This window comes from Psammomys obesus, unplaced genomic scaffold (genome assembly GCF_907164565.1).
Source record: "Psammomys obesus unplaced genomic scaffold, mPsaObe1.curated_primary_1811, whole genome shotgun sequence".
NCBI lineage: Eukaryota > Metazoa > Chordata > Mammalia > Rodentia > Muridae > Psammomys > Psammomys obesus.
This window is the reverse complement of record NW_026591598.1, coordinates 11,020,918-11,033,941: the sequence shown is the minus strand read 5'-3', so window position 1 is coordinate 11,033,941 and position 13,024 is coordinate 11,020,918. Positions and strand designations below refer to the sequence as shown.

Genomic DNA, 13,024 nt, shown 5'->3' with positions numbered 1-13,024 from the left:
CTATCTATCTATCTATCTATCTATCTATCTATCTATCTATCTATCTATCTATCTATCTATCTATCTATCTATCAGTTGGTTGGTCTCTCTGTGTTTCCCTGGCTGTCCTAGAAATCACTATGGAGACTAGGCTGGCCTCAAACTCACAGAAATCCTCTTGCCTGTTTCCTGAGTACTGGGATAAAATGCCTGGCTCCAGTAATTTTAGAGGGCGAGGTTGGGAGGGATTCTCCTGAGCACTGGGATTGCAGCTTACAGAAGTTTCTTTGGGGGCTGTTGTCTGTTTCTTTGTTGAGACAAAGTCTTACTGTGTGGGTCTGGTTGGCTAGAACTGACTTTACCAGGCTATCCTTGCACTCACAGAGGGCCACCTGCCTTTGCCTCCCCAAGTAAACTCCCTTTGTGACCTAATTACTGCCATTATGTCCTCCTACTCATTAAATCTAGATTGTTGTGGTAATTTTTTTTTAACTTCTTATTCCAGCTGGCATGCCGTCACAGGCTAATTTTTCTGTTAGTAGTTGTGCTTGTCAGGCTGTGTCCCCACTCAGTGGCCATTGCTCTGTTCCTTAAGGGTGATCCCTGAGTTCCCTAGTCTGATGCTGGGAACTGGCTGGTTAGCCCTTCCCTGCTTTCCAGTTTTGATTCTCTTATGAATACATGCATACACCTTTGGATTCAACTTTCCCTCCCTCCCTCCCTCCCTCCCTCCCTCCCTCCCTTCCTTCCTTCCTTCCTTCCTTCCTTCCTTCCTTCCTTCCTTCCTTCCTTCCTTCTTTCCTTCCTTCCTTTCAAGTTTTGGTACTTTCTAGCTTTCTAGGATGTGGGAAAATAAGCTATTTTATAAGTACAGGCTAGGTGTGGTGGTGGCCTTCCCAGCACTTGGGAGGCAGAGGCAGGGGGGTCTCTGTGATTTTGAGGCCAGCCTGGTCTACAGAATGAGTCCAGGATAGCCAAGGCTACACAGAGAAACCCTGTCTCAAACCAAACCAAACCAAACCAAACCAAACCAAATACAGTACTTAACTTAGGTATGGCGGTAACTGTGTCACTGTCATGGTGTTCTGTACAGTCCATGAATAAATGGATGGTGAGTTGCTGAGACTGGGGTGCCTTTCCCTGTCTGTGTCTATCCCAGGGTGGGGTCTCTCAGTTTGTGTTTTGAGAAAGACGAAACCTAGTGAAGGTAGCCTATAGGTAAATAAAGTAGTTTTTAAGTTCTTGAAAATTTAAAATGAAAAAAAGAAAAACTGTATAATAAAATAAATGATAGATTTTAAGAAAGCTAATAACTCAATTATAAGTGGGCTTTTTGGCTACTTTATTCATTTTTTCCCCCCAGACAGGGTTTCTCTGTGTAGCCTTGGCTGTCTTGTACTCTCTGAAGACCAGGCTGGCCTCGAACTCACAGAGACCCACCTACCTCCGCCTCCCTTACACCATCACGTCTGGCTTCAGCTATTTCATTCTTATATCTACCACCCTTCCAATCCTTATATCGCCCTAATTTCTTTCAATTCCCCAACACCAGGTAGGAGAGGAAATTTTAGAGGGAAACGGTTGTAACGTCTTTAGACTATTTCCTGCTGGTTGAGGCTGTCAGGCTCCTAGGGGCAAGTCCAGTCCTCGCTGTCAGATACCCAGCAACCAGCAACTCACCGTGGCATTCAGAGCACACCAGCACCCTCTGCTTTCTTCCATTTCCCTCCAGGGTCCCCAGGACTAAACACTCAACAGCGGGCAAAAAGCACACTCCTCCTAGAGCACAAGACAATCATAGTTAATGGCCGTGGACAGTCTGAAGCAGCCCAATATCCCACACCTGGGATTAGAACAAAAACATATTCACATAACAAAACTGTGTTTTTAAAGAATCCAAAATTCTTACTACACTCAATATAGAGAAATAGAGTTTCAGTGTTTCCAGGAAAAAAAAGTAACCTATTTAGACAGCCTGAGCTCAAAGGCCTTTACTATACATTTAGGTTCTCCAAGCAACAAATATTCCAAATTGCAATTTCTTTTGAGTTATGCGATAAATGACACCTAATTCTCAGGTTCATTAGTGTACTTTTACCTGGTCCATAGGGTTAACCAGAGGTCTGATTTAGGAAGGAACAAACTTACTAATTTAAGGAAGAGTCTATTTTGTAATAATATTTGTACTTTAGAAATGTCTTAAGTATACAGTTGTGGTTTTAATGGGTATTAAAACCAAATGATTCTGAGTTGATTTGAAATTTCAAGTTCTTGTTTAATTTCTTCAGCGCCAACAGAAACTTCAGAAGGAACGCCTCATGAATGACTTCTCGTCAGCCTTAAACAATTTCCAGGTTGTGCAGAGAAGGGTATCTGAGAAGGAAAAAGAAAGTATCGCCAGAGCAAGGGCTGGATCTCGTCTTTCTGTGAGTTCATTCCCATGAGAAGGCCTTTACAATCCCAGAGAGTTACCCAGTATTTTCCATTTTCCAACCACTGACCCTGTTCACTGTCCACCAGATAACAGTCATCACCTCCATCCTGTGCAGAATACTTTATGTTCTTGAGTCTAAACTGGAAAGGCAGATTTGTTCTCACCCATTCCATACTTGTTTCTTACTCAAGGCAAATTGCCAGAACCCTGTGTCATCTTACAGATGTGGTTAGAGTCGAGGGATACCACTCTGTAGTACTGTAGCTAAGGCAACTCTTGTTTTGTGTGTTTCTGGCCTGGTTTTGGATAACAGCAGCAATAATGCCATCTGCTTTCTAGGCAGAAGACAGGCAAAGAGAAGAGCAGCTCGTCTCATTTGACAGGTAAAGAATCACTCATCCAGCCTGCTGGATAGTTACTACAAATCCATATCTTTGTGCCTATATTTTTACTCTTCTTTATGTTTGTGGGGGTTTTGTTTACATTTAATTCTGTACACCATGTGAATGTCTGGTGCCCATAGAGGCTACAAGAGAGCTTTGGAGCCCTTGAAACTGGAGTTTCAGATGGTTGTGAGCTTTTGTGTTGGCGCTGGGAATCACACCTCGATCCCTGTAAAAGCATTCAATGCCCTTGACCATTAACATTGAACCATCTCTCTAGTCTCTTTTTGTCTGTTTTTTACTTCAAAACAAACAAAAACAGACAACAACCACAACAAAACAGGAGCTGGAAAGGTGGCTCAGCAGATAAGAGCACTGACTGCTCTTCCCTCTTCCAGAGGTCCTGAGTTCAATTCCCAGCAACTACATGGTGGCTCACAACCATCTATAGTGGAATCTGATGTCCATTTTTCTTTGGCATGCAGGCCTACATGCAGATAGAGTACTCATACATAAAATAAATAAATAAAATCTTTTTTTTTTTTTTAAAGTCAGGGCTGGGCATAGTGGCACACACCTTTAATCCTAGCACTTGGTAGGCAGAATTAGGTGGATTTCTGTGAGTCAGGTCAGCCTGGTCTACACAGTGAATTCTAGAACAGCCAGAGCTATGTTGTGAGACCCTGCTTCGAAAAAACAGAAAAGAGAAAAATAAATAAATAAATAAAAAAGATCAGGGACTTGAGTTAGGCATAGTAATGCATGCCTGTAACCCCAGCACTTTGGGGAATGAGGCAAGAGGATCAAGAAAGTTGGTGGATAGTCTAAGCTACATAGCTTCATTGTCAAATAAGTAAGTAAATGACTAAATAATTAGAGTTGGACAGATGAGTCAGTGATTAAGAACACAGGCTGCTTTTGCAGAAGAATGGGTTTCAGTTCCTAGTACTCATATGGTGGTTTACAACTGTTTATAGTCCAGTTCCAGAGGATCCAATCCTGTCTTCTGACTAGCAGGCTCCATGCCCAGCTACTTAATAAATAGCACACCTTTTAAAAAGAGATTTACTTATTTATTATTTATATAGTATCCTGCCTGCATGTGAGCCAGCAGGCCAGAAGAGAACACCAGATCTTTTTATAGATGGTTATGAGCCACCATGTGGTTGCTGGGAATTGAACTCAGGACCTTTGAAAGAACAGCCAGTGCTCTGAGCTATCTCTCCAGCCCCCATACTTTTCTTGTAAGTACCCAAAACAAATCATGTTACAAGCATTAGCTTTCAGTTTGGTTTTCTGTTAAGTGGAAGAATCAATCCCAAAACACAGTCTCATGGAAATTCCTAGGAACCAGGCATGGTTCTGACAGCTTAGTCTGCTTTTCTCCATTCATTTAGTGCTCCTGATACCAACATTACTTGTACTTTGAGAGTGCCCTGGAGAGCTGGGTCAGTGCAATTCATTGAGTTTAAACCTCTGGATACTTCCCTTGTCTAGCAAGTCCTAGTAAGACTGCCAATATACCCCTAAGTGGAAAAGGCAAAGAGGCCTATCCTCTATAATTCTGCATCATCACAGTTTCCCTTTAGCTGAAATTGTATTTTCTTGGTATCACATCTTTGCCTTTGTTTAGGATTTAGGCCTTCAGGGATTTTGATAGCAGCCGAGTTGGGTTCTGAGAGACATCTGCCTAGGTTTGGTGGTCAGTAGACATGTAGCTGTGGCTCCTTGTACCTTGGAGAGAAGGAATAAATTGGAGTGCTTGTCTCCCTGTAGCCATGAGGAATGGAACCAGATGCAGAGACAGGAGGATGAGGCGCCCATCACTGAGCAAGACCTGGAACTTATTAAAGAGAGGGAAACAGCGATCCGGCAGCTGGAGGTAAGAGGCAGGCTATTGCTCTTGGTTGGCTCAGGAGTCTACAGATATCTGGAGATTTATTTTGCCGGATTAATACGAAAAGAGCTGGATTGAGTCTTTGTATATTTTATATCATCTATTAATTTAATTATGGCAAAATTGAACTACTGCTATGTGCTGATCAATTTAAGTTATTGTAAAATTGAACTACTGCTCTGTGCTGCTGGCCTTGGCACTTAAGAGCACCCAGATTTTTCCTCAAACTCCCTGTAGCATATGATGTCTGGGAGAAGAACATGCATGGAAAGCAGCAAGGCAGATGATACTGTGTTACTTTCTAGAACTTTCCCCATCTTAATGGCAGTCTTCAGGTTAAGCAGGGTTCTGTAGAAAGCTCCTTTCATAGTCTGAATAGCAATCAGAAAGCCTAGAGAGATGGCTCAGCGGTTAAGAGCACTGGCTATTCTTCCAAAGGATCTGGGTTCAATTCCCAGGACCCTCATGGCAGCTCATAGTTTATAACTCAAGTTCCAGGGTACCCAACAGCTTCACACAGACATACATACAGACCAAAACACCCATGCACAGTAGAAAAGAAAAAAAAAAGGGGGGGGGGCAGGCCAAAGCACTGGCTCTATTTTTGTAAATTTTAAAGTCCAGTTCCAAGTATAGTTCTAGTCACTTCAGTGGGTCAAAGTTGGAACCATTTTTGATGTGGGGTTGAGGGAGAGTTGTATAGACTGCCTTTGGCTCCTAGAACTCCATTGTGACCAAGGCAATGTATTTTTGAAGAACCATTTAAAAATGCTGTTAAAGGTGTAATCATAGTTGGTTTGAATGAGTATTGCCCCAGTCAGTGGACTACTAAGTAGGAATTGGGAGGTGTGGCTTAAACTTGGAAATTTTTAAATTTTAGTTTATTTTTTATTTTTTTGTTTGTGAGTGCTCCTAGGGATCAGAAGGAGTCAGGTCTCCTGGATCTAGAGTTCTGGGTGGTTGTGGGCTGCCAAGTGGGTGCTGGGAACTGAACCTGGGACCTCCATAAGAGCAACAATTCCTCTTAACTTCTGAGCCATCTCTCCAGCCTCTAAAAGAAAGCATTTAATAGGGTGCTTGCTTACGGTTTAGGCAGGCAGGCATGGCATTGTGCCAGTTGCTGGGAGCTTACATCTGATTCATAAGTTGGAGGCAGAAATAAAAGTGAGACTGGGCCTGTCATTGACTTTTGGAACTTTAAGGCCCACACCCAGTGACACACCTCCTCTAACAAGGCCACACCTCCTCATCCTAACTGGTCCCACACATCAAATGACCATACCCTTAATAGCCAGTCCACTGCTCTTCTGCCTGACATGTGTCAGCCAGGCCTTATTACCTATTGAGTACGTAAAAACCTGAACATAAAGAATCTTATTTCCTGTCAGGGGAGGTGGCACACGCCTGTAATCCCAGCATTCAGAGAGGCAGAGGCAGGCAGATCTCTGGGAGTTTGAGGCCAAGCTGGTCTACAAAGCGAGTCCAGGACAGCCAAGGCTTCACAGAGAAACCTTGTCTCAAAAAAAAAAAAAAAAAAAAAAAAAAAAAAAAAAAAAACAAAACCAGGGCTGGAGAGATGACTCACAGATTAAGAGCATTAGCTATTCTTCCTAAGGGACCTGAGTTCAATTTCCAGCAACCACATGGTGGCTCACAACCATCTGTAATGAGATCTGGTGCTCTTCTGGCTATGTAGATGTATATGCAGACAGAACACTATATAATAAACAAATAAATAAATCTAAAACAAAACAAACAAATGAAAAAAGTCTTATCTCTATCACTGCCACGAAAACTGTGCAGTTTAGCCCACCAAATTGACTAGTTACTAAATTTTTTCAGTCAGAACAGCAGACTGGCACATGATGCTATCCTTTCACCGTACCCACTGTTCTCTACCATCTAAACTCTTTGTGGTTGAAAGTTGTTTATAGGGCATCATCCAAGTGTCAGTAGAATCCAGCAGTTCCTCAACTAGACCTAGAGTCAGTCCTGGAGAGAACCAGCTCCTTGGTTGTTGGTGTTGCATGTGTTCCCCAGGCGGCACAGTCCTATAGAAGCCATTTGAATTCTGTGGCCCAGAGTTCTGTAGTCACTAACATTGGTGTGCTCCACCTAGGACCATCACGGGGTGCATGTGTCCATCATAGCACCCCAGGTTCTGTTGTATAAAGTTTAGATTTAAAGATCTTACTGGTTTCCAGGTAACATGTGCAGTTGATGGGGGGATTTCATGTCTTCTGTTCTATAATATTAGGTAAGTAGCAATAGATAGTTTTCTGTTCATAGAGAAAGCTTTAAAACACATGTGATTGTTAATCTTTAGGGAAGGGCAGGAAAGAAATCTTCTAACATGTTGCTTAATGTGAGTTAATTGTTCTGTTTTTTTTATCTCCCTTAGGCTGACATATTGGATGTCAATCAGATATTTAAAGATTTAGCTATGATGATCCATGACCAAGGTGATCTGATTGGTATGTACTATTATACCTCTAACCTTGGGGTGAGTACAGAGAACTGAATAAGATGGGCATAGGTGCTACTTTTTAACTCTATTTTATTCATGTTTCTTAATCCTCTTCCTCTCTTCTTCACCCCAGTCCCTTCCAACACCCCACACTGGGTAGGAGAAAAGGAACGTTAGTAAGGAGAGGGGCCAGAGTTCTCTTTAGTGAGTTCCTGCTGGTTAGGGTTGTTGGGTTCCTTGGGGCAAGTCGAGTCTTCATTTCAGGAGATCTCCAACTTCTTCCTGTTAAGCTGCATCAGAAGCAACCATGAGCAGCAGGGGGAACAGCAGCAGCCTCTTCCCTGGAGCCCCAACGCTGTCTGGGCCCTGGCCTCTATTGCCTCACCAGAGTCCTCAGAATTAAACTATCTACAGCCCCTCTCAGAGCTCTCATGAGGGAAATAGTTTGCTGCTGTGGACAATCTGAATCAGCCCCATATTCTACACCTCGGATTGAAACAGAAACATGTTTACCATCTACAACAGATGGGTCACCTAGAGACTTAAAATGTAGGAATATCTTTTTTAAATTACTCTTTTTTTTTTTTTTTGTTTTTTTGTTGTTGTTTTTAATCCCTGTAATAGCCCTGCTGTCTTGGAACGTGGAACTTTCTGTGTAGAGCAGGGTGGCCTATAACTCATAGAGATCCACCTGCTTCTTCCCTTCCTAGTGCTGGGATTAAAAGCACACACCACAACTGCCTGGCGCTGAATCTATTTGTTTTCTTTCTTTTCTTTTTTTGTTTTTGTTTTGTTTTTCTAAACAGGGTTTTTCTGTGTAGCCTTGGCTGTCCTGGACTCGCTTTGTAGACCAGGCTGGCTTTGAACTCACAGCGATTCGCCTGCCTCTGCCTCCCTGAGTGTAGTGCTGGGATTAAAGGCGAGCGCCATCACACCCAGCTGAATTCATATACAGTCAACTGTTGAGTCCTAAGGGGTGCTCTGTGGTCAGGCCTGTTCTCTGGTAACAGCATGCGAGTTGTCCGTGCCCCAGCTTTCAGCTCCAGATCTTGCAGGATTGAGGGCTTAATGATCTCATAAAAAGCTGTAAAATAAAAACAATAGAGAGAGTCTTTTATATCCCTCCCCAGAATTTTTCTGGTTAACAACATTTTGCTCCATTTGTTTTGTGATGTGTCCCCATCTGTGTGTGTATATACATAAATAGGTGACATGCCCTCACACGCAGTTTTTTCCTTGAACCCCATATAGGTGAATTGCGTAAGTAGTAACCCCTTGCTATTAAATATCTCAGCATTTATTTCTGAACAATGGTGCTGTTCTCTCATCAAGTTAGAAACTTGTAGTTAGGAATGATAGTGATGCCGCTAACCTTGGCACTCAGGTGGAGTTATGAGGATCAGGAGTTCAAGACCTGATCAAAACCTATGTAGCATAAGCTACATAGCATATTATTGAAGATGTTAAGGCCATCTTAGACTACATGAGAATTTTACCTCAAAAAACTAAATGAAAAGAGGTAAATTTTGATTTCATGACTGGTTAGTTTGGATGGTCATAGTGAAACTAAGGCCTGTGACATCAGATCTGTTCAGGGGAGGTGTAGAGATGGCGCAGCAGCTAAGAACAGTGGAAGAGAACTGCTCTTCCAGAAGACTATGGTTCAATTCCCAGCACCTACATAGCAGCTCAGAACCATCTGTAACTCCAGTTCTAAGGGACCTAACACCCTCTTCTGGACTCTAGGAATGCACATGGTACATAGACATACATTTAGACAAAACACCCATTTATATTATAAAAGGAGAGAAAGAAATTGGTTTTATTTTTTCCTGAATATTGAATGCCTGAATGTGCTGAAATGTGCATTGTATTTTTCACAGATAGCATAGAAGCCAATGTGGAAAGCTCAGAGGTGCATGTGGAGAGAGCCACTGATCAGCTACAAAGAGCTGCTTACTATCAGGTAAATACAAACAAAAAAGCCAAAACCACAGAAAGTCACTCAATGCTGGAGATGTAGTGAACCCCCAGGCTGTGTTGACACATTGCAGACTGCCGCAGCCTTTTGCCTGGGTTTAAGCTGGAGGCAGGTATAATCTGCAGCTCCAGTCCCATTTTTAGTATTTATCTTTGTAGCCAGATCTCTAACACCATCAGATCTTGAATAACTTACACAGAAGTTGTGTGGATGCAAAACTAATTTCATGAGCTAGCTTGATGCCTAAATCTAGCATGATGCTAATCTTATATCCTAAATGGCAGGGCTGTTGGGAGAGTAAAAGCTTCAGGGAGATTGGAGTTTCCGAGACACCTTATATGGACTGTTGACCCAGAGTATGGGCCCCTAGAGTCAACCATGACAGCTGTATGTACACAGTGCTTAACTTTTATGCAGCTGTGCCATGAAGGGGATTCTTCTGCCTTTATGACTTTAATGAGTCTTTGTTTTATTTTGGTTTTTGAGACAGGGACTCACTGTGTAGTCCTGATAGGCGTGTAACTCACTCTGTAGACCAGGCTGGCTTTGAACTCAGAGGTCCTTCTGCCTCTGCCTCCCAAGTGCTGGGGTTAAAGGCGTGCCACCACACCCTGCTCTTTCTCTGATCCTATAACTCAGGTTTTAGATAATAAAAATAAGGTCCTCATTTTCCCTCAGTTGGTATTGCGCAGCTCTTTAGAAGTAGCTAGCATTTTAGTCATTTTCTCTTCCTGGGGTAGCTGTATTTTAACTGGGAGTACACTTGAGGAAGTCATGCTTCATAACAGTATTTCCTTAGTTTACAGCAGTAAAAATTCCATCTACTCAATGTTGTATTATGTGGGAACTAAAAGATGTTAATGAGATTATAGCAGAAAAAGAAGAGTTTGGGCTAAATGTTAAATGAGAAAAACATCAAAATACAGTATAATCCAGTTATACCAAACAGGAATATTCATAGATGAGAGAGCAGAAGGAATCTTGCATGCTAGCACAAGCCTCTAACCCAGCACTCAGGAGGCCAAGGTGGTAGATCTCTATAGATTAAGCTAACCTGGTCTATAGAGAAAGCTCCAGGCTAGCCACGCCTACATAATGAGACCTGATCTCAAACAAACAAACCAACCCAAGTGAACAGAAATAAATAGAATCAGATGTTAGCAGTCTTATCTATGGGTGATTGGTTTTTTTTTCTACTGCCTGTATGTTTTCCAGTGAATGTGCAATTTGTGATAGAAGTGAAGTGATTATTAAAACATACACACAAGGGCTTAGGGAGAAGGCTCGGTGGTTAAAGTAAACAGGAGGCCTGGCTTCCAAATCCTCAGATCCCACAGGTAGATGTGGCAGCTGCTTGTAATTCTAGCCATGGAGGTCAAGGGGGTAGATGGAGATCCAGGAAGAAGCTGACTAGTGTGAGACAAGTCATATTATAAACACCCAAGACAAAGGCATAGCTCCTTTGCAAAATTGTATTTGGGGACAATTAAAATGTCCCAGCACTTGGGGAGGCAGAGGCAGGTTGAACTCTGAGTTCGAGGCCAGCCTGGTTTACAAAGCCAGTCTGGGACAGCCCAGTCTACATAGAGAAACCCTGTCCCAAAAAACAAACAAACAAAAACCTTGCACTAGTACTTTGAACTGGTGGCTTGAGAATTTTGAGATGTTTGCATCTTTGTGCATGGTAAGAGTTAATTATAAAGCCAGGTGTAATGGCACATGCCTGTAACCCCAGCACTTGGGGAGGCAGAGGCAGGCAGATCTCTGAGTTTGAGGCCAGCCTGGCATATAAATTGACTCCAGAATGGCCAGAGCTATACAGAGAAACCCTGTTTGAAAAAAAAAAACAAAAAACAAAAAACAAACTAACCAAACAAAAATTTAATTATAGGCCGGGAAGTGACTCAGCAGCAGATTACCTAGCATGTGCAGGGCCCCGGGCTAAATCCCAGCAGAGAAATAGAAGAATGTTAGAATTTCAAGGAGGCAGATTATGACGCACTCTAAATCTCAGGTGTAAATTTTTACTTGTTTCATGAGTGTCTTTAAATATTTCTTTCCTCAGAAAAAATCTCGCAAGAAGATGTGTATCCTCGTGCTTGTCCTGTCAGTGATTATTACAGTCTTGGTAGTTGTTATCTGGGTTGCTTCTAAATGAAGTGTGGCTGCCTCAGAGCCTTCTCCTGCTGAGTTGTTTTCGAGGGCAAGTGCTTGATGGAGTTGCCAGAACAAACTGACCACAGAAGAGAGCCTGTACCAGAGTGTCCTGTGATTATTTAGCTAGAAACTAACTACTAACTAGTCCTTGGAATTAGTGACCATGGAGACAGTATTTATCAATTTATGCATACATTCTATTGATTTCTCAATAAGGAATTAACTTATGTGTATTTTCCTTTCCCTTGTATTTTGATTGCCCTTTATCTCAAGTGTTTATTGACAGTTCCATTGTGGATATTCTTTTTGACAGTGACACTACAGTCTCATAATATTGTCTTTTTGTATATACACAAACTTTACCTTTCTATGAGTAGCTAAGATAAATTTCCTTCTGGGGCCAGCCTGTTGGAGTCCAAGAAACTGTACAATATGCCAGCAATTTTTGTTATTTTGATTTGAGTTTCTGAGGAGTCTCTTCTCTGTTTTGGGGAGTAAGAACCCTGCACCTGTGACTTCAGATGAAGTGAGAACAACCTGCCAGAGTGGGCCCGTCGTCAGGGCGTGTGGAGGTCTGGGTTCAAGTTCAATTGACTTTTTGTCTGCTGGCGTCGTTTACAGAGTCCATCCTCACACACTAAGCCATCCCACTCCTGGTTTAAAAGAGGTTTGTCTGCGTAGAAATGAACTAGGCACAGCATGATTTTGGAAAGCAAATAGGAATTGTTTGGAATGTGTCCATCCTGTTCACTTGTGGCTTACATTCTGGTGAATGATAAATGTTGCTGTCAAAAGCTGTTCCCGACCCTTAAAAGGGTTGCCTGGGTTTGATGGCAAGACTTAAACATTTAGACTGAAGTGGTGTTTAAAGTTTAGGGTCTGTGAACCTACTGATAAAGCGAAGAGAAGGTTCTTGTTTGTATATAATATTGATTTAGTGATGTTAGACTTACCTAATTTATGAACAAGAGAGCAAACTCTGTAGTTTTAGACAAAAACAGTTTTAATAAAAGGTTGCTGTCTTGTAATATAAATGTTGTCCACTGCCCTTTTTCACAGGCCTAGAACAGGTAGAGAGCATGTAATTGGTTTAGGCTCTCAGATAAATGTGAATTGAGGCTGAAAATGTCAGCTCATCCTTCACTGAGTTAGAGGATTTGGCTACTGTAGGTGTATTTATGTTTGTTTCTTCTATTCCTCTTAGTGTTACTTAATCTTGTTCTACACTGATGTGATCAGTAGGGAAAGAAGGGCCCAAATGCCTAAGTTTCTTTGCACTTTTGCACCATCCCACCTGCTTAATACCAATAAACATTTAACAGCACTTGTAGTTGTTTTTATGTGTTAACATCCTAATGACATAGGTAGTAGGTACCTTACTGCCATGAGAAGAACAGACCTGCAAGAAGACTGGAGAGCAGGTAAGGGCTGGCTTCGCAGTGGAATAGACATTGCTGTCTTTCTTTGAAAAACAGGATAGGGCTGGACAGATGGCTCAGTGGTTAGGAGCACTGTCTTCCAGAAGACCTGGGTTCAATTCCATCACCTACGTAGCAGCTTGCAACTGTCAATAACTCTAAGATCTGACACCCTCATACAGATATACATGCAGGCAAAACACCAATACACATAAAATAAAAATAATAAATTATTTAAAACAAAAAACAGGACAGAGCTCAACCTGTGGTTTACATACACTTCTAATCCCAGTGCCTGAAAAAACAAG

At 42.0% G+C, this 13,024-nt stretch overlaps 1 protein-coding gene across 1 annotated transcript in view; it reads left to right on the top strand.

The window, feature by feature from the left end:
- Positions 1-12,622, top strand: part of Stx12 (syntaxin 12) — a 34,236-nt gene extending 21,614 nt beyond the window's left edge. Inside the window, exons 4-9 of the mRNA XM_055611268.1 lie at positions 2,268-2,405; positions 2,753-2,796; positions 4,573-4,678; positions 7,095-7,167; positions 9,044-9,126; positions 11,207-12,622. Of these exons, the coding sequence (XP_055467243.1) occupies positions 2,268-2,405; positions 2,753-2,796; positions 4,573-4,678; positions 7,095-7,167; positions 9,044-9,126; positions 11,207-11,299 (537 nt within the window). The 3' untranslated portion in view covers positions 11,300-12,622. The remainder of the gene's footprint in view (positions 1-2,267; positions 2,406-2,752; positions 2,797-4,572; positions 4,679-7,094; positions 7,168-9,043; positions 9,127-11,206) is intronic.
- The last annotated feature ends 402 nt before the right edge of the window (positions 12,623-13,024 follow it).